General features: G+C 39.1%; 2 protein-coding genes and 1 long non-coding RNA gene across 5 annotated transcripts; 2 read left to right on the top strand and 1 right to left on the bottom strand.

The window, feature by feature from the left end:
* Window positions 1–1,091: 1,091 nt before the first annotated feature.
* On the bottom strand, window positions 1,092–2,214 carry LOC111206568. Its single transcript, XR_007323934.1, has 2 exons — window positions 1,998–2,214; window positions 1,092–1,339 (listed from the first exon to the last, which is right to left on the bottom strand). It is a non-coding gene; the product is annotated as an uncharacterized LOC111206568 (long non-coding RNA).
* LOC106399433 (sucrose-phosphate synthase 4) lies at window positions 1,876–6,549 on the top strand. Of its 3 annotated transcripts, none has more exons than XM_048758530.1 (14): window positions 1,876–2,132; window positions 2,214–2,448; window positions 2,616–2,705; window positions 2,786–3,015; window positions 3,090–3,353; window positions 3,432–3,912; window positions 4,014–4,145; window positions 4,245–4,376; window positions 4,485–4,661; window positions 4,745–4,798; window positions 4,875–4,937; window positions 5,014–5,856; window positions 5,939–6,066; window positions 6,151–6,549. In XM_048758530.1, the coding sequence occupies exons 2-14, from the start codon at window positions 2,230–2,232 to the stop codon at window positions 6,425–6,427; spliced, it is 3,090 nt and encodes a 1,029-aa protein (XP_048614487.1). In that variant the 5' UTR covers window positions 1,876–2,132; window positions 2,214–2,229; the 3' UTR covers window positions 6,428–6,549. The 3 variants fall into 3 exon arrangements, with proteins under 3 accessions (XP_048614487.1, XP_022559505.2, XP_048614489.1); XM_022703784.2 differs by having other exon boundaries at window positions 1,891–2,132; window positions 2,204–2,448; XM_048758532.1 differs by having other exon boundaries at window positions 1,955–2,142.
* A 5,488-nt stretch (window positions 6,550–12,037) lies between these two features.
* BNAA02G23450D lies at window positions 12,038–13,581 on the top strand. The gene is made up of 5 exons (XM_013839908.3): window positions 12,038–12,260; window positions 12,559–12,629; window positions 12,714–12,819; window positions 12,941–13,073; window positions 13,221–13,581. Exons 1-5 carry the CDS (start codon window positions 12,178–12,180, stop codon window positions 13,383–13,385), a joined length of 558 nt encoding a protein of 185 aa, XP_013695362.1. The 5' UTR covers window positions 12,038–12,177; the 3' UTR covers window positions 13,386–13,581.
* Window positions 13,582–24,891: the final 11,310 nt, after the last annotated feature.

Raw genomic sequence — 24,891 nt, 5'->3', positions numbered from 1 at the left:
ATTTTATTTGAATATCCTCTAACATTTTATTTAAATTATAACAATTTGAAAATCCTCTAACATTTTTTCCATATATCTTATTTTGAATTTTTAAAACGTCTTCAAATTAATAAATTAATAAAATTCCCACATTATATAATTTATGATCAATGGTTTAAATTATTTTTTGTTACAGTAAGGTATAAATGATTATAAAATCATATAAGTTAATAGATATTCAGAATACAATTATAAATATTTTGATATAATTTAAATTAAAAATTATACCATGTAAAATAATATAAATTTTTAATTTTGGAATTTTCATTGAAAAATTATTGAGAACTTAATATAATAATTACTAAATTTTCATTTAATTAAAATATTATAAATTACTATAACTATGAAACGTCTAACATTGAAATTTTGTTATCAGTGGTTTAAAAAAAATTATATAAAAGTATACAAATGATCATAAAAATATATGAGTTGAAAATCTAATTTATTAGATACTCATATTAAGAAAATATTATATATATGTTAATATTATTTAAATTTTATTATATATCATATAAAATAGATAATATTGATTGTTTGGATTTATTTATCATATAATAATTGTAAATAAATAAGACTGATATTTTTGATCTATATATATACTCACACCAATTTAATTATATATTTAACGGTTATAATTTATCAAATATTCAATATAGATTTATTTCTTTATTATTTGTAATATGTAAAATAACGTAAAATAAATAATAGTACGTAAAGATAATTTGTATACACAATGTTTATCATGCAAAAAGCGTGAATTTAAACCTAGTTAACAATTAAAAGAAATGAATGGAGAAATGTTGTCAAAGAACAACGATGGAGAAATGAGAAATAATTTGCTGGACGATAATAAATATTCCTTTTACATATTTTGGCTAGCTAGAACGATAGAAATATCCATGATTTTTTTTTTCATTTGTTGTGCATTCTTTTGAACATTTGTGCATTCAAATAATATATTATATTTTTTTGTATTATAATTATCTAGAATTGACGCAAATGCAAATGGACATCAACATATTATACATATGATTTGGATTTTTCCCAACGAGAGGATATGGGAAAATAGCCTTTTCCTAGAAACGGGTGGATACATTATTCTGGCAAATGAGCATCAACATGATTTACCAATTCGGTTAATTTTAACCATTTCCTGCTCTGCTTTCTTCTTCATCTATAGCTATTTAAAGTATCTATTTGTGAAAGCATGGAATATGCTCTGCTCCACTATTTCACACATACCAAACAGAGTTAACAACATACTCAAACGACTTCAACTTTCTTTTCTTCACGTCTCTACCTGCAAATAAACATCTAAAATACATAATTATTCTCAATCCCCATCACAGAAAACAAATGCATACCATAGTGACTTCTAACTAAACAAACTCGGCCACTGTGAAACCTACATGACCGTTTGACTCATGGCCATTTCATAACACTCCAAAGCGCAGATAAAAAATTGTTGAAAATAGGTTTTACAGGGTTTATTCAGGTTATACCAGGGGGGAAAAAATTAGTGAGACCATCTATCTAGAGGTATGATCCCAAACAAAGACGTTGAAGTTCAGTGAGAGATGGCCAAGGCAGAGTCCAGCAAACATAAGGCTATAGAAACAAGTCTAATGGGAACAAACGAAGAAAAGGCTTTGTGCCACTCATTATACTCTATCTCTACCCAAAAAAAAAGAAGAAGAGGAACCTCAAAAAGGAAATGGGTGATTCTTATTCGACTAGAGAATCTGATAATGCAAAAATCAATACCTTAAGATTCTTTTTAGATTAAGACAGAATATATGTCTTTCCAGAGTTTAACGGTTAACAGATGACGTTGTAATATGCCGTCTGAGAGATAATATAGAGAATGAGAACCACACCAGACCTTTTTCTTTTAACTTTTCCTAAACAAATTCTGAAATTAAATAGCACAAGAAAATAAAAAGAGAAAAAGGAGGGACCTTATGTATGAGGTTATAAAATGGCAAGCTAAGTTGATATCCAAAACTAGGCCGCCTAAGCTCTTGTTTGGTACCCGAGAGTCTCCGCCTCTGTTTCCAACCTCTGTCACATGTAGCAGAGGGAGTTTTGATATCGTATAGTGCTGTAAAATCTTTGTCCATTCTATTGATGTGTTTATAGATATTTATGTTACTCTTTGTCAAAGGATTTTGCAGTGCAATAAGAAGAGAGATGGCAAGAAATGAGTGGATCAACAGTTACCTGGAAGCTATTCTTGATGTTGGAACTAGCAACAAAAAGAGGTTTGAGAGCAACTCCAAGATCGTCCAGAAGCTTGGAGATATGAATAGAAAGGAACCTCAAGAGAAGGTGTTTAGTCCCATCAAGTACTTTGTGGAAGAGGTTGTCAACAGCTTCGATGAGTCTGACCTGTATAAAACATGGATTAAGGTTTGATCCGCAATCTATAAATTTAGATCAATGATATACAAAGAGAATATATCAATGATATAACACAAGAAAAACCTCAAAAGTGATTTTAGCAAAACAAAAGTTTTTAGAAATAAATTAAATACCTGCAAGTGATGGTGGAGGGATCTTTAAACTTGTTGCGGCAGGTGATAGCAACAAGGAACACTCGTGAACGTAGCAACAGGCTTGAGAATATATGCTGGCGTATATGGCATCTTGCACGCAAGAAGAAGCAGGTTTGTTTTCCCCTTACATGATTCAAACTCTGCATCCTTTCCAAAAGGTTAGGTACATAGTTTGGTTTCCATCCACACAGATTGTGTGGGATGATGGGATAAGACTTTCGAAACGAAGAGATGAACGTGAAAAAGGACGCAATGATGCAGAAGAGGATCTTTCCGAGCTTTCTGAAGGAGAGAAGGAGAAGAGTGACGCTGTTACGACTCTCGAGCCACCCCGAGATCAGATGCCTCGTATCCGCTCTGAAATGCAGATTTGGTCTGAAGATGATAAATCTAGTCGAAACCTTTACATTGTCTTAATCAGGCAAGTACAAGTTGGTTTATATGACTTTATTTGTATTGTCAAGATGCTTACCAGGTGCCTGCCTCTATCTGCAGTATGCATGGACTAGTGCGCGGAGAAAACATGGAGCTTGGCAGAGACTCAGATACTGGCGGCCAGGTGAAATATGTTGTTGAGCTTGCTCGCGCTTTGGCCAACACGGAAGGGGTCCACAGGGTCGACCTCTTAACACGGCAAATCAGTTCACCAGAGGTTGACTCAAGCTATGGAGAGCCAGTTGAGATGTTATCATGCCCTCCAGAAGGTAGCGGAAGCTGTGGTTCCTACATTATCCGCATCCCCTGCGGTTCTCGAGACAAGTACTATCACATATCCAAATTCTTTCTTTATATAGAAAGAAAGAGCATCTAGTTTCTCTAATACTCATGTTTTTTCAGGTACATACCAAAGGAGTCACTCTGGCCTCATATTCACGAGTTTGTTGATGGGGCGCTTAATCACATAGTGGACATAGCAAGGTCTCTCGGAGAGCAAGTGAATGGAGGGAAGCCAATCTGGCCTTATGTAATCCATGGCCACTATGCAGATGCAGGAGAAGTAGCTGCACATTTGGCAGGAACGTTGAATGTGCCGATGGTGCTAACCGGCCACTCTTTGGGAAGGAACAAGTTTGAGCAGTTGCTTAAACAAGGGAGAATTACGAGAGAGGATATCAACAAAACATACAAGATCATGAGGAGGATTGAAGCTGAAGAGCTGAGCTTAGATGCAGCAGAGATGGTGGTGACAAGCACACGGCAAGAGATTGAGGCGCAGTGGGGACTGTATGACGGGTTTGATATCAAGCTTGAGAGGAAGCTCAGGGTTAGAAGACGGCGTGGCGTCAGCTGCTTTGGTCGATACATGCCCCGAATGGTGGTATGACTCCTTCTTCGAGATCTAATAAATGAAACAGCACAGTGACTATCATATAAACTATAATCAAGTAGACAACTGCTGACCTGTCTTTGTGAGGACAGGTTATACCACCAGGCATGGATTTCAGTTACGTCTTGACACAAGATTCACAAGATGCTGATGCAGATCTCAAGTCGCTAATTGGCCCTGACCGAAACCAGATTAAAAAGCCTGTACCTCCAATATGGTCTGAGGTATTTCTTTATTTATTTTTTTGTGTTCATTTCTGCAAGAAAGAAAGATTACAGTCTTGTGTTTGTTTCCATGCCTTTCATATAACCTATGATCTGCAGATAATGCGGTTTTTCACAAATCCTCATAAGCCAACCATACTTGCGCTGTCTCGACCAGACCCCAAGAAAAACGTCACCACATTGCTCAAAGCTTTTGGTGAATGTCAGCCTCTTCGAGAACTAGCCAACTTGGTAAGTATCTCAGCATTTCTTACCTTATTATTACAGTGTCCTTCTGACATAATTTAATGGGTACAGCCTTGCTAAATTATTTCCTAATAAAGAACCTCCCTGTTCCAGACACTCATACTAGGAAACCGAGATGACATTGAAGAGATGTCTAATAGCAGTTCAGTTGTTCTCATGAGTGTCCTAAAGCTGATAGACCAGTATGACTTGTACGGCCAAGTAGCTTATCCCAAGCATCACAAACAATCTGAAGTTCCAGATATTTATCGTTTAGCAGCCAAAACAAAGGTACTTCACAGGAAAATCCTATAATACTATATGATTCTTGCTGTTGCCTCCTTCTCTTATGGTGGCCTTTTTTTCTCTTGAAGGGAGTTTTCATTAATCCAGCTCTGGTAGAGCCGTTTGGTCTCACGCTCATTGAGGTAACCAGATTCATTCCTAGGTTATGTTTCTTTACCTCTCTTCATGCTCCCACCATTTATCATTTATGTATGACAGGCAGCTGCTTATGGTCTGCCCATTGTTGCCACCAAAAATGGCGGGCCTGTTGATATCGTCAAGGTAATCAAATCTCTTTATTATAAAAACAAACCTCACTGATTCGGAAAGCTAAATTTAACATAATGTATGTGACCAGGCACTAAACAATGGTCTCCTAGTCGACCCACATGATCAACAAGCCATTTCTGATGCCCTTCTAAAGCTCGTAGCTAACAAACATCTCTGGGCTGAGTGCAGAAAGAACGGTCTCAAGAACATCCACCGTTTCTCATGGCCAGAGCACTGCCGTAACTACCTTTCCCATGTTGAACACTGCAGAAACCGACACCCAACCAGTAGTCTCGACATAATGAAAGTTCCAGAAGAGCCTATAAGTGATTCTCTAGGTGATGTCGATGACATATCTTTGAGATTCTCCATGGATGGAGATTTCAAGCTCAATGGGGAACTAGATGCAAGCACTAGACAGAGGAAACTTGTCAACGCCATAAGTCAAATGAATTCTATGAAGGGTGGCCCATCTGCTCTCTACAGCCCTGGCAGAAGGCAGATGCTCTTTGTGATTACTGTTGATTCCTACGATGACAACGGAGACACCAAAGCGAATTTGGAAGATGTCATCAAGAATGTGATGAAAACTGCAGGTTTGACATCGGGCAAAGGAAAAATAGGCTTCGTCCTGGCAACAGGTTCAAGCGTGCAAGAAGTTGTGGAGATGACAAAGAAATACCTTATTAATTTGGAAGAATTTGACGCAATAGTTTGTAACAGCGGAAGTGAGATCTACTATCCATGGAGAGATATGGAGGTTGATGCAGACTATGAAGCTCATGTGGAATACAAATGGCCTGGTGAAAGTCTAAGGTCAGTGATTCTGAGACTAGCTTGTACAGAACCTGAAACAGAAGACGACATCACAGAGTATACAAGCGCATGCAGTACTAGGTGCTATGCAATTTCTGTCAAACAAGGAGTCGAGGTAACATTTCTTTTCTATAAAAAATAAAAAACATATTTCTCAGCTTAAAAACATATTAAAAGTCTACGTGTGTGAATGGCAGACTCGAAGAGTTGATGACCTTAGGCAGAGGCTTCGGATGAGAGGTTTAAGGTGCAACATTGTCTATACACATGCTGCGACAAGGATAAATGTTATACCACTATGTGCATCAAGATTGCAAGCAGTCAGGTTTAGTATACTGTCCAGACCATGTACGATATGTGTATACTGATCTCACGGTGAGAATAACAAAGCTTAATGGCTTTTGTGTAGGTACCTTTCGATAAGGTGGGGAATTGACATGACGAAGTCTGTTTTGTTTGTGGGAGAGAAGGGAGACACAGACTATGAAGACTTGCTGGGTGGTCTCCACAAAACCATCATCCTAAAAGGTGCAGTGGGATCTGACAGTGAGAAGCTTCTTCGAAGTGACGAAAACTTCAAAAGAGAAGACGTTGTTCCACGAGACAGCCCTAACATTTCCTATGTCGAAGAGAATGGTGGACCTCCGGAAATGTTATCCACTCTAGAGGCCTATGGGATCAAATAATCTGTGTTTCTTTATTATGCTTTATTATCTCAGTTCATATACTAATGGGATAATAACGACGCTCTGTAAGATGTTATATATATATTGCAATAAAATAAGCATGTACAGCTTGTTCCTAGTTCCTTAAGATGCTCACAACTGACACATTCTTAGAGAATATGATAGCTACCTGAAGGATCATGGTAGTCTATCTAGTGTGCTATGCCCCCTCTCTTACACCAACAATGTGTTCATCGTCACATTCGCGTTTCACAGTTTAATTTCACCCTGCAACAAGTGGTAGTTGTGATAAAAGAATTGAAAACAAAACTGATCCTAAACCCCATTCCCTAAAGAAAATAGCACAAGTTTCTACCAAAACACGAGAAGACTGCCTCAAGCACTAAGACTTGAGAATAATGTGTACAAGCAAAATTGCCAATTGTGACAGAAAAATTAGCCCTCTTTGTCCAAAAGTCAAGAAGATTGCAGCTCCTACAGAAATCACCACTACTTGGTCCTCAAATTCAGATAAGCGGTGAGATTACCACAGGTAAAAAAATTCAGTAGATAGCAATACTTTTAAGAAAGCATAGTCTTGATGTACTATTGCAATAACAACTACATTGCTTCTTCTCTCCGTGTCAATTTTTCGAAAAATTAGGGTTTTCATTTTGAATTGGATTAGAACGCTTGATTTAGTGTGATTGAGAGATGTTTTTGTAGTTCATATTGCTTATCTAGAGTTCGGTTTGTGATTTCCATGCATTTAGATTCGTATAAACGCGATTTGGAGTTGAGTGATTTTGCAGGTTTCGCGATTCGACATTGGTCTATATGAACTTGTTCGCATCGACCGATGCTCTCTTGTCCGATTGTTCCGACACGACGATATCGATCGATGTTCAGTATAACCCATTGATCGATATTATATTTTATTCGATAATGCTAACCTTCTTTTCTTCTTGGTTTCAGATGAGCAGCTCAGAGACAAACGCACGAAACGGAGAACTCAGGTCGAAAAGGAGGTTCGACGAGACTAGCAGCTCCTCCAACCCACAGCGTCATCCATGGCCTCGCCCCGAAAACACACCATTCGATGTCCCGGGCTATGCTGATCCTAAGGCAGCGATCAACAGCAACGAGTGCCATCAGCGTCCTCTGTCCGATAACTGGGACGACTACGACAGCCTCTTCTACAATGCCTGGCTAGGAATCTCTATCGAGTCCACCAAATTCCTTGACCGACCCATCCTGAAGAAACTCGGGATCGAGGGAGATGTTAAGGACATGATCACACAGCTAGGACTCGGTGCCATGCCCTCTCGCGCTTACGACCTCTACCCCGATCTCGTCCGCCAGTTCTTGGCCACTGTCGAGGTCACCTACAGGACTTCAGCTGCAAGGGTAGCGGGAGATGGCACTTTGACCTTCTTCGCCAGAGGGACACGCTACAGGATCACTATATCCGAGCTCTGCCGCATCTACGGTTTCGATGAGAGCATCACCTCTTACACGGTCCCACCTTTCTCACACATTGAGGGATTCTGGGACATCGTCGGCACAGGAGTTTGGGACACAAACAGGGCCGTGCTATCAGACATCCGCCATCCTGCACTTCGCTACTTCCTACGGCTCCTTGCAAACACACTTGTTTGCAAGATGGAGCCCAACAAGGTCAGGATAAAGGAGCTCACACTACTTTTCTGCGCAGTGGATTTGGTTGAGTTGGACGAGGATGGCGAGGTAAGCCCGCCGAACCTCGGAGCTGTCTTTGCCGCGCATTTGGTGGAGCTGAAGAAGAAGCCCTTCACCAGCAAGGGTAAGAACAAGAAGGAGACATTTGGGAGTCTTCTGACCCCGATTTTCCAGTATCTCGGCATCCACCTCGACTCTTGCTCTGCCGACCGCGACCACGCCTTCCTCGACGAGCAGCACTTGATGCACTCGCTATGGCTCGAGGAAGAGAAGCTCTGGCGCCTCAGGATCCGCGACGAGCATCGCCTTCTACCCCTACCAGATAGGAGGATCACTGACTTCGGCAACAACGTGGAGCAGCTTCGATGCATGCCAGACGAGGCATTCCTCCGCAACCCGCGGAACATGTCACGCCGATCTCCCAGCATTCGCCGTACCAGAGCTCGGGACGCACAGGCACCTCCTCTCCCTGACTTCCCGAACATCCCGGACATCCCTATGCACGACCAGGGAGACTTTCAGAGGTTCGTGGTGGACGCTCTTCAGGCCATCTGGGCTAGAGTGTCTTGTCGGAGCAGGAGAGCCACAGGATCACATGCACCAGCACCAGCAGCACGCAGGGACTCATCCCCAGAGGACGATGAGGCGACTGATGAGGACACCGATTAGTCCTCCCATCTCTATCTCTTCTCCTCTTATTATGAACTTATTTATTTATTTTTCGAACTTGTAGGATTTATGTTTTTAAACTTATATTTTATGTTTGCGGATGCTTATTATTTCTTATGCTTGATTGTCTAACAGAGCTAACATTAGGCAAGGAACTTCGAGTTTGACTCCAAGCACATGTGAAAATGTCTGTGCTTCGCCATCGATCGATTTGGAGAGGATTACATCGATCGATTCTGGGCGAGTAACATCGATCGATATGGAGAGGATTACATCGATCGATGTGTAGTACGCATAGGTACTTCATTTTTACTCTAACATTCTCAAACATCTAACTTGATTTTAACCTACCCTTGGACACTTTGCACCGAGTCGGTGCAATTTAAGTCTGGGGGAGGTAGTTACTAACACCATTTTCTTGAGTTTTTGTCAAAAATCTTTTCAAAAATAATTTTATTGAGTCAAGAAGGGGATTATGAACTAATGATTTCTACTTGAATGTCTAACCACTTTCTAGCACCATTCTAGATTTACTGACTGCAGATAATACTATAGATGCTAAAATGGATCAACCAGTCAATTATACACACTTACTAGCTTGTTAGAAAGAACCGAAGCTAACCTCCAACACTAACCTGACTTAACTGCTTGTTTTGGGGCTTGGTATACATGAGATCGGATTTTTCAGACAAGCCTGGAAGGTAACGCCTGGTTTAGACTATTTATCACATTTTCTCTCTCTAAATTTTGACCCTAGATTAGTTAGTGAGTACTAAAAAAAAATATAATAATAATAATAAAAAAAAAATAAAAAAAAATTATATTGTTTAATTAGGATGAGTCTGAACAGGACTTGGTGGCTAAAACCATTAAGGCTTAATTCATAAAAACTCAAATAAAAGAGTTCGAAACGGAACTTGGAGACGGCAATCTTCAAAGCTCGCTTTCGCAAAGAACTCTTGGATAAAAGTCAAAAAGAAGTGAACAGAACTTGGTGGCAACAATCATTAAGTTTTGATTCATGGAAGCCTGTCCAATCTTGGTCACTGATCCTGCAATGGAAGCAGACTTTGACCCAAGAGAGAAATTTAGAGAGATAGAAACTAGGAACTAACTTTTACCTGCAGCTCCAGATACTTGTCTGAAATCCTTGCATCATGTGATCGATACTCCCAAGGTAAAGCCTATACTTTTTACATTAAAAAATGAGGTTGGTTGAGGAGATTGATAATAAGATTAGTTAAGATTGTTGGCTAGATGATTTTGGTTGCTAAGCTAGGATATTGCATAATGTATATCTGTAAGAAGGAACCTTAGATGTGGAATGCAATATTATAGAGGTGATAATTTCAATGTTTCAAATCTGTGAGTCCCTGATGTTTTCAACCTTCTTCCAGAGAGATTGTCCATTGGTTTAACTTGAGGACAAGTCAAAAGATAAGTCTGGGGGAGTTGATATACCATGATTTTCACCCGTTTTTATACATGGTATATAAAGGTTTTAAGATGTATTAATCATGTTTTAGAGTCTTTTCAAAGCAAATACATGTTTATTCACCTGATGGAAGGAAATGATACTTTTGGGACATTTTGGAATGCTTTTACGCAAGGAAAATCGATCGACGCTTGAAGAGCAACATCGGTCGATCATAATCACTTACCATCGATCGACATACATTTATGTGCATTGATCGATACCCAGTCACACGGATGAAATCGCAAATTAAAAGATTTCATTTCTCAGAAGATCTATTATTTACAACTTAAGTCCCTAGTCGCCTGTTAGGCTATATGTACTAGGGTTTTGTATCATTTCTTGGAGAGATTTGCAAAAGACCTAGTTTTGGAGAAGGAGAATTTTGGCTACCATTAGGAGAGCTTAGGATTGGAGAGATAGATCTGAGACTGCAAAACAGAGAAGATCTTGAACTCATTTATTTCTATTACTCTATCTATTTGTGTTCTATGTTTCATTTGAGTTTATTTCACACCATCATGATTTTGTCTCTCATGAATATGTTTGACTAAACCAATTGTTAGATTTAGGTTTCTCACCATGGTTGAAATTATGTACTGCTAATATGACTGTTAAAAAGGTGTTTTGATTGTTCTTTCATTGCTTATGGACTTAATGCTAAAATTGAGATTGATCACCTTCATTTTAGATCTTATGATTAATTGAGTCCAACTAACCGTTTTCCCTCAATACATGAACCCATTTGCGTGATCTAACTAACTCAGGCGCAACGACAGTTGGTCCGAGAAGGTTAGAGAACAAGTTAAACTCGCTCGCAAAGCTCGCTAGAATACCCGTCGATCGACGCAACTATCGTTCTGTCGGTCGATCGTTACAAAGGTGTATCGGTCGATGTATATCAAGTCACATCGATCGACACTCTCTGAAGATCAAAATACGACAGTTGAGATCCGAGATCTAGTGAAGATAACCTATCCGGTTAAATCAATGTTTAAGTCAAGAACCATTAAACCCTTTAGTCTAAACTAAGTGCATACATTTTATACCTGAGAATTGCCTGAATCTAGCTGCTTTCCCAATCTTGAAACCACTTCAATTCAATCTATTGAATCACTGTTGTTTTCGATTTATCATTTACTGCTTTTAAAACTATTAAAACCTTTTAGTTTATCTTCATTTCTAATTATTTAAGTCTGTTGAGTAATTCTAAAGTCTCTGTGGATTCGATCCCTAAATACTACATCTGAACCTCTTTTGATGAGATTAACACTCTTTAGGGTAATTTGAGTGATATCACATGGCTTAATGAAAAATGTGACATGTCGTTCTTTTATTATGAAATAAACTCCTAAAATGAGATAATAACAATCGGAAACCACCCATATATGTAAATAATTTGCATTATCATTCTCATTGTTGAAAAGTAATAACAATATAATAACAAGTATAAGAAATTTTCCACATCAATTTAATATAAAGAGTTAGCCAATTATAATAATATAATGGCAAGTAAGAAAAATTATACATTTACTTATTATTATAATGAATTAGAAAATTTCATATAAATATCTATATTTTTTCAAAATTAAATGCAATACAATACATTAATAGATCCATAAATCAGGAAACCATATAATGTATATATAGTCAGTCTAAAAAGTTTCAGTTAGGAATCGATTTATTTATTTCCAAGTTCCAGTTCCTGCGGTTTCATATAATTCGGTTCGATTGTTCGGTTCATTATTAGTCTGAATATATTTAACTTTTTCCTTTAATTAATTTTCTGGGCCTAGACCCGATTTCAAGGTCAATGTAGACCCGATTACCCGCTTCTGGAAATACCCAACTTGAACCGGTTCCGTGGGAATTCGACGTTCATCTCTCTCTCTCTCTCTCTTGGGGAAGCTTTCGTTCAGATTTTGGTAGAATGGTGATGGGTTCATCGAAAGGTAGAGTGAAAGCATGGTTCAATAAGAAAATCACCGATCCTCTTCTCCAGATCTTGCGTAGGTTTGTCTTCTCTCTCTCTCTCTCTCTCTACGCCTTTCCAATCATACTATGATCATATCTCCATCTGGGCAGGATCTGAAAGTAGTTCTAGTTGGTTACTCCGATTCTGCTTCTCGATACATGAGAAATGGGATCAGACAGATCTCATTTGCTATTCATTGATCGTTTTGTCTTAAAACCTGAACTATGTTGGTTTCTACAGTAAAGACAGAACATTTATCCTCATCATGTCTTAACTGTAATCTTCTCAGCATTTCTCTTTCTCTGAGTTTTTTTTGTTGTTGTTTCCTTTCCGTAGAGGTACTGAGCCTAAGCAACTTGCTTTCTCCGCAGCACTCGGCATTACCTTGGGAATATTTCCAATTTGCGGTGCGTATATGTCTCCTCTAGCTTTTGTTACCTTTCGAGATTGCAATGTTTCTTATTGGGAATGACTTTTTGGTTTCGAAACAGGTGTTCCTGTGTTTCTATGTGGAGTAGCTATTGCATTTCTTGGATCTGCTTGTCATGCTCCAACCGTCATGTTGGCTAACATCATTGCCACTCCAGTAGAACTAGCGTAAAACTTTATGCCTATACACACATCCTTTTAATCTTCACTGAGAAACGTTTTAAATTTTGCATATTTTCTATCGTAAATTCTCTTCTTGATATTGGATCTCACGTCTTTCTTGTTGAAGTCTGGTGGTGCCTTTCCTACGACTTGGTGAAAAAGTCACCGGTGGTCCTCATTTTCCTTTGACATCAGATGCCCTTAAGAAGGTTTTCACTGGCCAAGCCTCCCAGGAAGTCTTTTTAAGCATTGGTAATGCGGTAAGTGTCTACAATAAGACTCTCTTTACTCTTAGCTGAGAGGTTCAAATTGCGAATCCGCTTTGTTCCAGTCCCTAGCCTAACCTTATGATCTTGTAAATTCTCCGTCTTTTATTTTTACTTCCTCTGGTTTATTGGTTGTTTCAGTTACTAGGGTGGCTTGTAGCAACTCCATTTTTCTTTATTGCGCTATACGTTGTGTTGATGCCATGTTTCAAAATCCTGGTCCGTAAGTTTGGCGCCGTTGCTTCAACCCCAAAGACACCTACAAGTATTGACATAGAGCTCAATCCAAAGCCAAGATTCGCTTGAATTCAACAAACCTCATTGTTCTGCTATCAACATGAAACCCTTGAAGTGTAACACTAATGTATAGGGTATACACAGCTTGCATTGTCAGATCTTTACCCTATTTGTTTAAAACCTCCTTTCTTAAACGTCATTAACCGGATATATTGGTGATTACATATGGAATCAAACATAAGCATAAAGTATATTTGTATGGTTATTTTTTTGTACTTGTGTTGATGATACGTACGTAACACACCAAATACCTTGAAGAAGAGAAAAGGAAATAGAGGAAGTCAATACTTTGTGAGTAAGACTGACCCGAAAGAACCGACATGAACACCCTAATGCGTACCAAATGTTTAAGCCTGCCAGGAGACGGCAAAAACCGGAATCTTATCAAGGCTTTGCCGTTGATCTTACTTCCTTAAATGCGATAACTGGATGAGCTGGTGTACTAGGATTTTTTCTCTCTCTAGAACCTCCGTTCCATCTCTAGAAACCAAAGCGTCTGAATCTGTTATCTCCGGCCCGGCGTCTCGTCCGGTGTCGGAGGATTCCTCCTTTCCCTTAAATCTTTTTTTCCCTTTGCTTTCTCCATTCCGACCCAACCCTAAGGCGAGATGCGTGTTGTTCTGGTCTGTCGGAGTGATTCTGAAGACTTGTGTGGTCATAGGGGTTATCTCACGGCGTTCTTGGAGGAGCAGTGAGTCATAGGACGGCGGAAGCGGAGCTGGCCGGATTTTAGAGCTGAGAGGAGCCGAAGGGTCGATTTTCTGTTTTTAGATCTCCGACGCTCCTCTCATGGCGGCGGCGCGTGGCTCAGTGGGAAGCCTCCTCTACCCTGGATCTATGGTCTGGTGTGACGGTGTGTCAATCGGAGGTGCGGTGTGATGGCTGGTGAAGATGGTTCTTGTCCTCGGTCCTCGTGGAAGTCGCGTCGTAGGGTTTTGTTCCGCCGGAGGAGTCTACCGAAGGACGAGCTCTGCAAAAGGCACGCGGTGGGGGTTCATATCCCAGCGTCGACGATGACGCTCCTGTCTCGTTTGACGGTGAAACCTCATGCCATTGATAACCTTTGTTACTGGTCCGGTCACGAGTTGGTCGTCAAGGCTCGTCTTTCAGTACGGGTTAGTCCCGGTTTATGGCTAAGGAGAGGATTCTGTTTCCGACTACGATGGGCTTTTATCAGATTTGCGCTGCAAGGTGAAGAGATGTTGGACCGGGACTGCCATTCAAATTTTTAGGTGTCCAATGTCATGAGTCAAACTGTAATCTGGTCTTAGCTTTGTCCGAATCGTGCTTTCAGAATTGTCATCTCGTTTGGTCAATTTAGGTTTGGTTTAAGAGGCAGTTTATTCTATGTGGAGTAAACTTGTTCTCATCGGGTGAAAAATACATTGAAATCTCGATTCGGGTAGCTTAGGATCCATCTATGTGTTCCTAGGTGATATTAGATCATTTCATTGTATGTGTGGTTTAATCTCGGGTGAGGTCAAAATCATGTAATCCCATTTGGTTAATGAAAGTTGTAGTTGAGCCAAAAAAAAAAAATGCGATAACTGGATTGTTCTTCAGGTTTTAGTCTGAATTGTAGAATTGGATTTCTTTAATGGCGATCTGGCAATTGTGACAGGATAAGTCACATAGCTTATTCATTGTTATCCCTTATATATTAACGGAGAAGCATTGTAATAAATGCATTCACACTATAATAGACACGTGGCAGTCTCACAATGATTTGATAATAAATATGCTAACGCGTTCATACAATATTCATAAATGTATTCACACTATATACTTTGTATTTTTTTAGTATAAAACTCATATGTATGGTTCCAATAAAACTTTGGATTTTTCGGTTCGAATCAAAACAAATAACGAATCAAAAGCTAAATTATATATATATATATATATTATTTTTATTGCTTACCGATAAAGTTGAGCAAAATATTTATAAGTTTTGATTCAATTCGTTATCCGTTTTGAATTGAACCAAAAAATATGGATATACGTAACTCTACGAAGTAAATCAAAAACTAAAACACAATTAAAAAAAAAGCAAATCACAATACCAATATTTTTAGGAGTGATTATCAAATTCGATCTTTTATATGCATATATATATACATATATGTACATAATTATATATATATATATATGTTATATATATATTATAGTTTATATAAGTTTTACAGTATTTTAATGAATTAAATTTATTTTATTCGGTATTAAAATTTAAAAAGTAAATAATATTTTATTTTTGTAATAAAACGTTATTATTAAATTTTTTAATTATTTTTAAAATTTTATTTACGGATCAAATTGGATATTCTTTAAAATTTTAAATCATTTCGGATATCATAGTCACCGGCTATCCAAGTGGCTAAAGATTGAATTGACATGAATGCCTCCAAATACTCGGATATTCGATCTGTGCCCACTTCTATTTACAGATACAGTTGATTTTTTATATGAAAAAAATTCACTAATGTCAAGGCCTTTTTAATTTTTAATTAACTTTAATTTTATCTTTCATGTATTATTTAGAACAAAAATGTCATTTAATTAATTAACAATATCTTTATATATTTGTCATTTATTTTTATATACTTTTACATACACATACATGTGCACCTTGATGTGAGCACTTTATAAGTATTTACCACTATTGAAGTATCTATTTATTTTTTTGGAAGTTGAAATATTTTTTTTTTAATGCTTTTTTTATTACCGACCAAATTGTAGTGAAATGATTAGTCTTAATAAATTTCTTTTCTTTTTCTTGAACTATTATACGTTTACAAACTATAATATGAAACCATTGATTCGACATGACGATTATCTAAAATTTATAACATAAAAATAAACAAATAATAATAATTTTTTTGTTTTTACCGAAAAACTAAAAAATCAAACATTCTAACAGAATAAACCAAAAAATAATTTAAAATCGAACCAATATCTAGATTAAACAGATTTAATATGTTTTTATTAAAAATAACGAAACTAATAATCACATTCCCGCAAGGCGCGGGTAATTACCTAGTCTTTTAGTTATCTTTTTACTAATGAGTTTATCTTTCCTTTTTTAATTAGGTTTAATCATTCTTTTTCTAATGTAGCCTTATGGCAAAGGTTTTTAGCATACAATAAATAAAATTATTTTCTTCATCTTTACTTATCTCTCAAGTAACCAAGCAATAGCTCATACAAGAGCTCTGCTTACGAATTCAGAGTTGATCCTTCTACTTCGTGATCATCTTCGAAAACTTTGTCTACCGGTTTTTCGAATCCATAGTATGATTTCTAGTTTGGGATCTATCCTATCAAGTTTCCCATCTCAGCGGTATCAAATCCAATGATCTCCGGATATGAAACTATGGTGTACCAGCGAGTTGGAGGAATGCAAACAAGCAGAAGCTTCACGACCCAGCTGCAAAAACAACCCATCGAAGCCTCGCGAGAGGATTTCAATAGAATAATTGCAAAGATTGATGTGATGTTATCCAAACTCCTCCCCAAGGACATGATTTCATCGATTCAACGTCAAGATTCCAACCAAAACCTGTCTATTACCCCTAATGACGCCACCAATCTCACCAAAAACTACAGCTGCTGCAGAGAAAATCAAACATTCGTCATTATCAAGTATCACACCCAAAACAAGAAAAAGAAAACGTCCTATCTCTCTGAAGTACTCATGTGATGAGACATACGAGAGAATGGAAAACGGGTTGTGTATATTTTGTGAAGAGAGAGACACACTTGGTCATAATGATCTGAAGCACAAAGGGGTGGAGATCATCATGGTCGAAAGTGACGACCAACCCATCGTGATTGGAAGTGACGACAACCCCAAGGTTGAAGAAAGCTTGGTCGTATATGATGAGTTTGTAACCGAAACTGTGATGAAACCAGACTCGTTATCTGAATCATTGGAGAGTTTCACTTCAGATTTACTGATATTTGATGTTTCAGGACAGAAAGAAGATCAAAACAAAGATGATAATGAAGAAAATATGAGTTTCTCTCTTGGGGGAAAAGAGAGAACACATGGTGGGCAAACAGCCTCAAGAGGATAAGCGTGTATGGTAGCCAGGTGGTCTTCTAGCCAAGCCAGATTTGTTGAGCTGCTTAGACAAGTACCTCTGTTATGATTTAACTTTAAAGGCTCATGGTACTTATTCAAAGAAAATCACGGCGATATGCATCCTATTAGCTAAAGAAAATTTGCAATGGACACAGAAGGAAAATCTTTCCCTTGAGGTATCTTATGTTCTTGATCTAGAAGAGTTCAAGACCTTGGGAAAAGGAGTAACAACACTCTTTATCTAAAAGACAAACAAGAAGATGAATGTGGGCCAGAAGAGGTACTACAACTTGTCTCCTTTTGGAATAAACGAATGTGGGAACCCGGTGGAGTATTGACTGACCATGATAAATGGAAGCCCTGTTTTAGTGTTGGTTTGGAAATCAGAGTTTTTTTATGTGAATCAGAGGGTGCATGTGGTGCAACAACGACCACATAAGATCAGAACCAGCAAAGATAAGAACAATGACATGTTGTTCTCAACGCCTTTTGGAGATATGGATGCTTGTTGGCAAGAGATGGTAACTACTGCTCTTGGAGTTGGAGTTTTTCTTGAATGCAGTGAGTTGGTGTGTTCAGTGATGATAAAGCTTGATGAGAAGAGTTCACTGAAAAATATTCATGTCATTGGAGAAGGCAGCGTCAGACATTAACTCGTTACTGAATGCTCTGGAACCAGTTCTGCCAAGCAGTAGGCGACTGCTAGTTGCAGGCCTGAGACAATATACTTTTGCTGGTATGAAGTTCTACTTAAAGCACAAATGGAGATTTTTGATATTTTTGAGCAAAAAGAAAGTGGAGATGAGTACTGAAGAATTGCTGAGAACATCAAGGAGCCAAAACTGTTTGCTTAATGCTTATGTTTCTAATCTCTTAAGAAAACAGAGCCAAAATTGTAGCTTCTTTGAGTTCCTTGTGGAGTGAAAATGGTATCCTTGGGAACAATCTTATCAAGCTTTCAGTGTCTGGTTTCTAAGATTGTGGACATGGCGGAAAAAGACAAGTTCTTTGCATCAAGATGGATGTGCTGTGCTGGTTGTTTCTAATCATCTACAAGAGATTAAGGAGCTCTTATGATACTCAACAGAAGATCCAAACCGATGGCTTTATATGATGATGTTCTGCAGGTTCCTTGTGATGTGTTTATATGACAATGTTCTGAAATTTTTGACTTCTTTTGGTCATTTATTGTTGAGGCACAAAGCTGTGTTCCAGCCACTTGCTTTTACCAAAGCTCTGCCACATTACCTTATATGGAGATAAGCAATGCCAAGACACTTGAAATTGATGTCACTCTTGATATGAAAAAGGTTCACGGTTACAACATTGTTATGTCCAGCATCTTTATCCATTGGAAGGAGGTCCCTCCAGACCAAGTACCTATTACTACTGGGATGGCACTGTATGAATCTACGACCTCAATATCTTTTGAACTACATGCTGTCAAGGTTTTCATCTTTGGGGACAAAGATGGTCTGAAGAAGAGAGTATTGTGACAGGATAATAAGCAGTGGCGGATCCAGAAACTATTTTTACTGGGGTCAGGGACTCGTAATATAAATATAGTGTAAGGCTTAAAATATTTGTTCACGTATTTTGTTAAAGAAAAAGTATTGTTTTCAGTATATAAAAATGTACTACGTGTTTAAAATGCTGTATGGGCCTTAAGTCAACTTAAAAATTGGTAAGCGGGCTGTAAATTTTACAAAAAGAGAAAAATATACACTGAAAATGGGGTAGGTTAGGGATTGAACCTGAGTTAAGTGGGGTCATACATGCAACCGACACCACTCGAACTAACGATTCTTTCTAAATTTCCATACAAAACAAAACGTTTTTAACATTTTACTGGGGTCAGCTGACCCCATAACACCCTTGGTGGCTCCGCCCCTGATAATAAGTCACATAGCTTATTCATCGTTATCTTTTAGTTTTTCTTTTACTTATGAGTTTATCTTTCCTTTTCTTAATTAATTTTAATCATTCTTCTTCTATATAATGTAGCCTAACAATAATTAATTTTAATCATTCTTCTTCTATATAATGTAGCCTAACAACAAGGTTTTAGCATACACTCAATAAAACTATTCTCTTCATCTTTACTTATATCTCAAGGAACCAAGCAAGAGCTCATACAAGAACTATGGTTACGAACTCAGACTTTCGCGTTGATCCTTCTACTTCGTGATCATCTTCTAGGTCTTTTTTTTACTTGTTTTTTGAATCCGTAGTAGGATTTCTAGTTTGGGATCTATCCTATCAAGTTTACCGACGTCTCAGAAATTGTTGTAGCTTAGGTTAACTGGAATTAAACAATAGCGATTTTAATTTTTTTGTCACCACCTCCCGCTGCCATCACTCTCCAATCTTCGCCAGCTGTCTCGCCGATCTTCCTCTTGTAACTATTTCATCCGACAACAAGACAGCCCCAGTTATACTGCCTGTGGGAACTGAAATTCACATTGTCAATTTTTGTTTAAATTAAGAAAGTAGGAGAACCCTAGTTGTCCAAGGTCCCGAATATCTGCTAATACCACACGCCAAGCAATCAGAACACGAGATACTAACGATAAAAATATAAGAAATCGTAAAAAGAGCAAAAGGTGTCTTATTCCGAATTCGCGTATGAGCGTTACAACAAGGTAGAAGCCTCGGCTATAAGAGCTGTCGGCGAGATTCCTAATTCTAACAACCTAAGACTGCAAAACCTAGTTGAGTCATAGCTCGAAATAACAAAAACGGAAAGTTGCCTAATTTCTCTAAGTGCTAAGTTTGCTCTGAAAATGTTCATCCCCATGCCTCTCGCCTATGACTCCTTATATACTCGCTCCTATGTCGGTTTACGCTTTTCTCCTTCTGCCCTTAAGCCGTCATAGCCAAAAAAATGGAGATACTATAATTTTCCGATTTTCGTAATTATCTTCCAAAACTTCGTATTTATCCGCGGAAACTTTACATTTATCTTTCCTTGCAAACCAAGCGTAAACAGTCCTACGGTTTACGGGCTTTTTGTTAAGAAATCGTAAAGTGGGCTTCGAGTCTTGTCTTAGGTCCCTTTTGGGCCGTTATTTGGCTCGAAGAGTTTATTACGGCTTCTTTCGATAAAAACGAACTTTTCGCAGTTTTTATCATAAAGTTCGATTGATGACTTCAAATATCGAGAAACATGAAATGGGTTTGCTACGGTATTCGGGAGATAGCATCAAAGAGAAGACGAGAATGAATGGATTCGTGTCGTATTCGACGTTTTGGAAAAGCTCGGTCACTGGCATAGCAACCAAACGGGACGCACGCTCGGTTTCTATGTAGCGACCAAGCTTGACTCGAGCTCGGTCGCTACGTAGGGACTGAGTGGGACGCGCGCTCTTCTTAAGGAGAAGAAGGCCAGGAAGGCCAAATCTTCGGAGGTGCATCGACTTCAGCGTCAGATCGAGAGTGACGTCGGATCGGTGAACCGCGGGATCGAAGAGGTCAAGGATGCTCTCCGCTCTGAGTTCCAGGCTCGTTTGGCAAAGATCTCTGCCTTTCTTGGCTCCCTTGAGTGCATCCGAAGCAAGGATTTGGCCTTGGCGACTATTGAGGGCGGGATGGCCGTAGTTCGGGCGTTCCAGAGCGAGACTCCCCCGTCCTTAGAGGCCGAAGAGACCAGGTTGTATGATTGCAAGGGAGACTTGGTAGCCGTGGATGGAGATTTCGATCTCGTCCTAGCTGACCTGAAATCCGCGTGCTTCCTTCCGACGTATTCAGAAGACCCATAGAGGAAAGATCCCGTGGTCAGAGAAATCGGAGGCGCCGCGGTTCCAAGCTTGGACGAAGCGATGGGTGAAGAGGAGGCTTGAGTTCAGAAGATGACTATGGTTTCGATCTCTTGTGAGAGATATTTTTTTTTGTGTTGATGTTTCGGCCTTAAATGGCTTTATTTCATGTTTCGGGACTGGCCGTTTGTGGCTTTATTCTCTGCCGTTTTGGCGACTTTCTTTTTATGAAAAGATGATCAATTTGTGTTTTTCGTGAGTTAGCATATGGTGTGGAAGGAAGATGATGAGTTGTCGTCTCATATCCTTCTTCGATGTGAAATGCTTTGTTTGTGATCTGTTTCGAGAGTTTTTCCGCAAGATCTAGATTTCGCGGGATATCTGAAGATGTTGAACATAAACATAGAGGCATGGTTTTAGGATCTCGTATCTTTTCGATATCATACCTTGAGATGTTAGAGACCAGTGCGCTGGGTTTAGGGCAAGACCTAAGTTTACTTTCGGTTTTAAGATTTATGCGGTGACTAGCCGGCTATCGATTTATCTGTCAAGATTTTAACCTGATTCGTACCCATTTAAAGTCCGCGATAGATTCTCGGCTTATACGATTTGTTTGATACGAATCGAGCATCTCTACAGAGACAATTTTTAAGCCAACTGGAAGTGCAAGACCAAAATTTCTTTTATAGCGCTATTATCTTTGTGTCAGATGTACAAGAGTCATCTTCGTGAGATGGCTATGTCTGTTTAGGACGTTTAAGAGTTCGATGTGATCAGCACCGAACTTGGCGGCAGATGTTGCCGTTTGGGTTTTTGCACAAAATATGTGTTTGGCTGAGGCGTTTAACATGTAAATTGTTTTTCATGATGAAGGTTTTGTTTTGTCGGCGGGAAAAAAAAACTCTTAAGGCGTTTTTTGCGACGTCTCGCAATGCCAAAGGCTGATTTTCCCTAATGACTGGTTTATTTTTGAGTTTTTTCAGGACTCGAAAATAATTTGCGGATGAAGATGTTTTGCTTGGTTAAAATGTTTCGGAAACATTGAGGGCGTGGTCAGATGTTTCGAATTTGAGAGTATACGAGTATACGTATCCACTTCCCCCCCTCCTTTTTAGTGAGGGGGGACAGCTGAATTCATCTTGCGACAAACTACCTACGTACTCCTTATGGAGATCAAGCCGTCTCGTAGTTCGGTAGTCGCGAGGTGGTTTTTTTAGTGATAGTATTTTTTGAGATGCATTGCGTTCCAGGTTCTCGGAATTTTTACGCCTTGCATGTTGGCTATTTTGTAGGAGCCCGGTCGAACGACCTTTTCGATCTTATAGGGACCTTCCTAGTTCGCTCCAAGTTTTCCCGCATTTCGTTCAGCGGTGTTTCGGAAGACTTCACGAAGGACCAAATCCCCTTCATTGAATCTGCGATTCCGTACGTTAGAATTATAATACTTTGCGGCTGCGTGTTGGTAATTTTGGATTCGAATGAGTGCTCGGTGATATACCTTGGATTTGACCCATTTTTATCCATGGTATATTATTATTTTACTATATATATATCTATGTTTTCTACTCTTCTAGGTATGTTTTCAGGTTCAGGTGCATTTCGGAGTAAAGCTATGACTTTGGAGCATTTTGGAGCATAAAGGACATTTCACCCGAGCTGACCACTTAGAGGTCGACGAGAGGAAGAATAATCGATCGATACGCATCAGTGATGACGATCGATATCAGGAAATGCCTCAACTGATGAAGATTAATATCGATCGATGTACACAAGTACCGTCGATCGATGTCGAGACACCAGACGCGACATTTTGGATTTAGTAGACTTAAAAACCAAGGCCAAGCCAAATTACCAGAATGCCCTGATGAGTTTTTAACCTAGTAGAATATATACTGCCTAAGTGTTTGACGGCAGGGAGAGCTTTTCTTTTCTAGACCTAGTTTTGTTACAAGTTTCATTTGAGAGAGAAGATCACTTGTGATTGGAACTCTTTTTTTCATTTTCTTATCATCTATTCTATGAGTTTCTATTTATCCATCGATATGAATTGCTTTGCTATGTCTGACTAGTTCAACTGTTAGATCTAGGGTTCAGATAGGTTTGTGGGATTAGCCCCAAACTATAGATCTGCCTTGTTGTGATATTCATGATAGATTTGTATTCATTGCTTGTTTTAGACTAGCTAACTAGAACTTGTCATAGGATTGCATATTCAAGCACCCTTGTTATCCCATCCTGACATCTATCTATCATATTAGGATTGCTAGAGAGGGCTAACCGCCAATTTAGGATCTTAGTAGAGCATCATACTCGCGCATAGTCCTGGCTAGAACCCGTCGATCGATGTCCTCAACTGACAATCGATCGATGTTGGCAAAAGTGTATCGGTCGACGTCTTGATAGACTATCGATCGACACTCTCTTGTGTCTGCATCTAACCGGTGAGACACAAGATCTAGTCTGTTAACCAGTGGTACATGCGACAGCTGATCACTGAGTTAAGCGAATGAGCTCTAATATATCATGCATGCAACAGTTAGGCATCTATAGGAATTATAATCTCCAACACCTGAATAGTGGCCCTGCATCTAATATCATTTCCAACCTAAGTTACATTTATCATTTACTCGCTAGTTACTATTGCTATTTTATTTAAAACATTGCAACCTTTAGAATTAATAAACACTAGATTTAATTGTTCCCTAGCTCCTTGTGGATTCGATCCCTAAGTACTACATCTGAACCTCTTTTGATGAGAGTAACACTCCTTAGGGTAATTTGAGTGGTATCAAATTTGGCGCCGTTGCCGGGGAGCTTTGATCGCCATTAGATTTAGTTTTATTAGTTCTTATTCTTTTCTTTACCCCCTTTTCTAATAATCTTTCTTTTTCTTGACTTTTCAGGTGCATGCCCAGCGGTTCCAGAAGCAACAAGGAGAAAGACTTGCTGTTCTCAGACGATCCTGCTCATTTGGAACGCACCATCCGTAGAGGTCAACGTTCCACATCGCTCGACGCAACCACTTCGTCGTCGATCGATACGCCCAACCAACCGTCGACCGACACCAGACCGTCATCGTCGATCGATCCCAATCGTTCGACAACGATCGATACTACACCGCGTACGTCGATCGATAACGTGTCGTCAAAAATGGTAAACATTATTATTCTAACTCAGAATGAGAACGGAAACCTGTTTGACCAGGCCGGTCATCTGCGTAATGCAACAGGTCAGAAAATAGATGCTCAGGGAACTGTAATCCCTGATGCTGATGCTACAGGAGCTGCTCAACCTGTAGATGAGGACGCTCGATCGAAACCACTGGCCGACTACAATCGCCCAGATGAGTACTATTCCAACAGATCAGCGATTCGACTTCCGGAGATCCAGAAGCAGAATTTTGAGCTGAAGCCTCAATACTACACTCTCGTGTCGCAGATACCCTACTCTGGGTTACCGCACGAGCATCCTATGGACCATTTGGAACGGTTCGAGGATCTAATCGCTGCCATTCGGATGGAAGGAGTCCCCGAAGATTACCTGCTGTGCAAGCTCTTCAGATACACGCTGAATGGAGAAGCGATGCACTGGCTTAGGCAGCAACCCACATGATCTTTAACATCCTGGAGCGACATCAAGAATGCTTTCTTACGAAACTTCTTCGATGAGGCGCGCGCTGAAG

This window comes from Brassica napus, chromosome A2 (genome assembly GCF_020379485.1).
Source record: "Brassica napus cultivar Da-Ae chromosome A2, Da-Ae, whole genome shotgun sequence".
Lineage (NCBI taxonomy): Eukaryota > Viridiplantae > Streptophyta > Magnoliopsida > Brassicales > Brassicaceae > Brassica > Brassica napus.
Note: the sequence above shows the minus strand (reverse complement) of the source record. Positions and strands in the feature narration are given on the sequence as shown.

Bases quoted from the DNA above. Each gene is read 5' to 3' on its own strand.
- LOC106399433 (XM_048758530.1), top strand. From the start codon at position 2,230: ATGGCAAGAAATGAGTGGATCAACAGTTACCTGGAAGCTATTCTTGAT. The intron at 2,706-2,785 runs GTTTGTTTTCCC...CCATCCACACAG, and splicing joins TTGCACGCAAGAAGAAGCAG to ATTGTGTGGGATGATGGGAT. The intron at 5,857-5,938 runs GTAACATTTCTT...TGTGAATGGCAG, and splicing joins CTGTCAAACAAGGAGTCGAG to ACTCGAAGAGTTGATGACCT.
- BNAA02G23450D (XM_013839908.3), top strand. From the start codon at position 12,178: ATGGTGATGGGTTCATCGAAAGGTAGAGTGAAAGCATGGTTCAATAAG. The intron at 12,630-12,713 runs GTGCGTATATGT...GTTTCGAAACAG, and splicing joins GGGAATATTTCCAATTTGCG to GTGTTCCTGTGTTTCTATGT. The intron at 13,074-13,220 runs GTAAGTGTCTAC...TGGTTGTTTCAG, and splicing joins TTTTAAGCATTGGTAATGCG to TTACTAGGGTGGCTTGTAGC.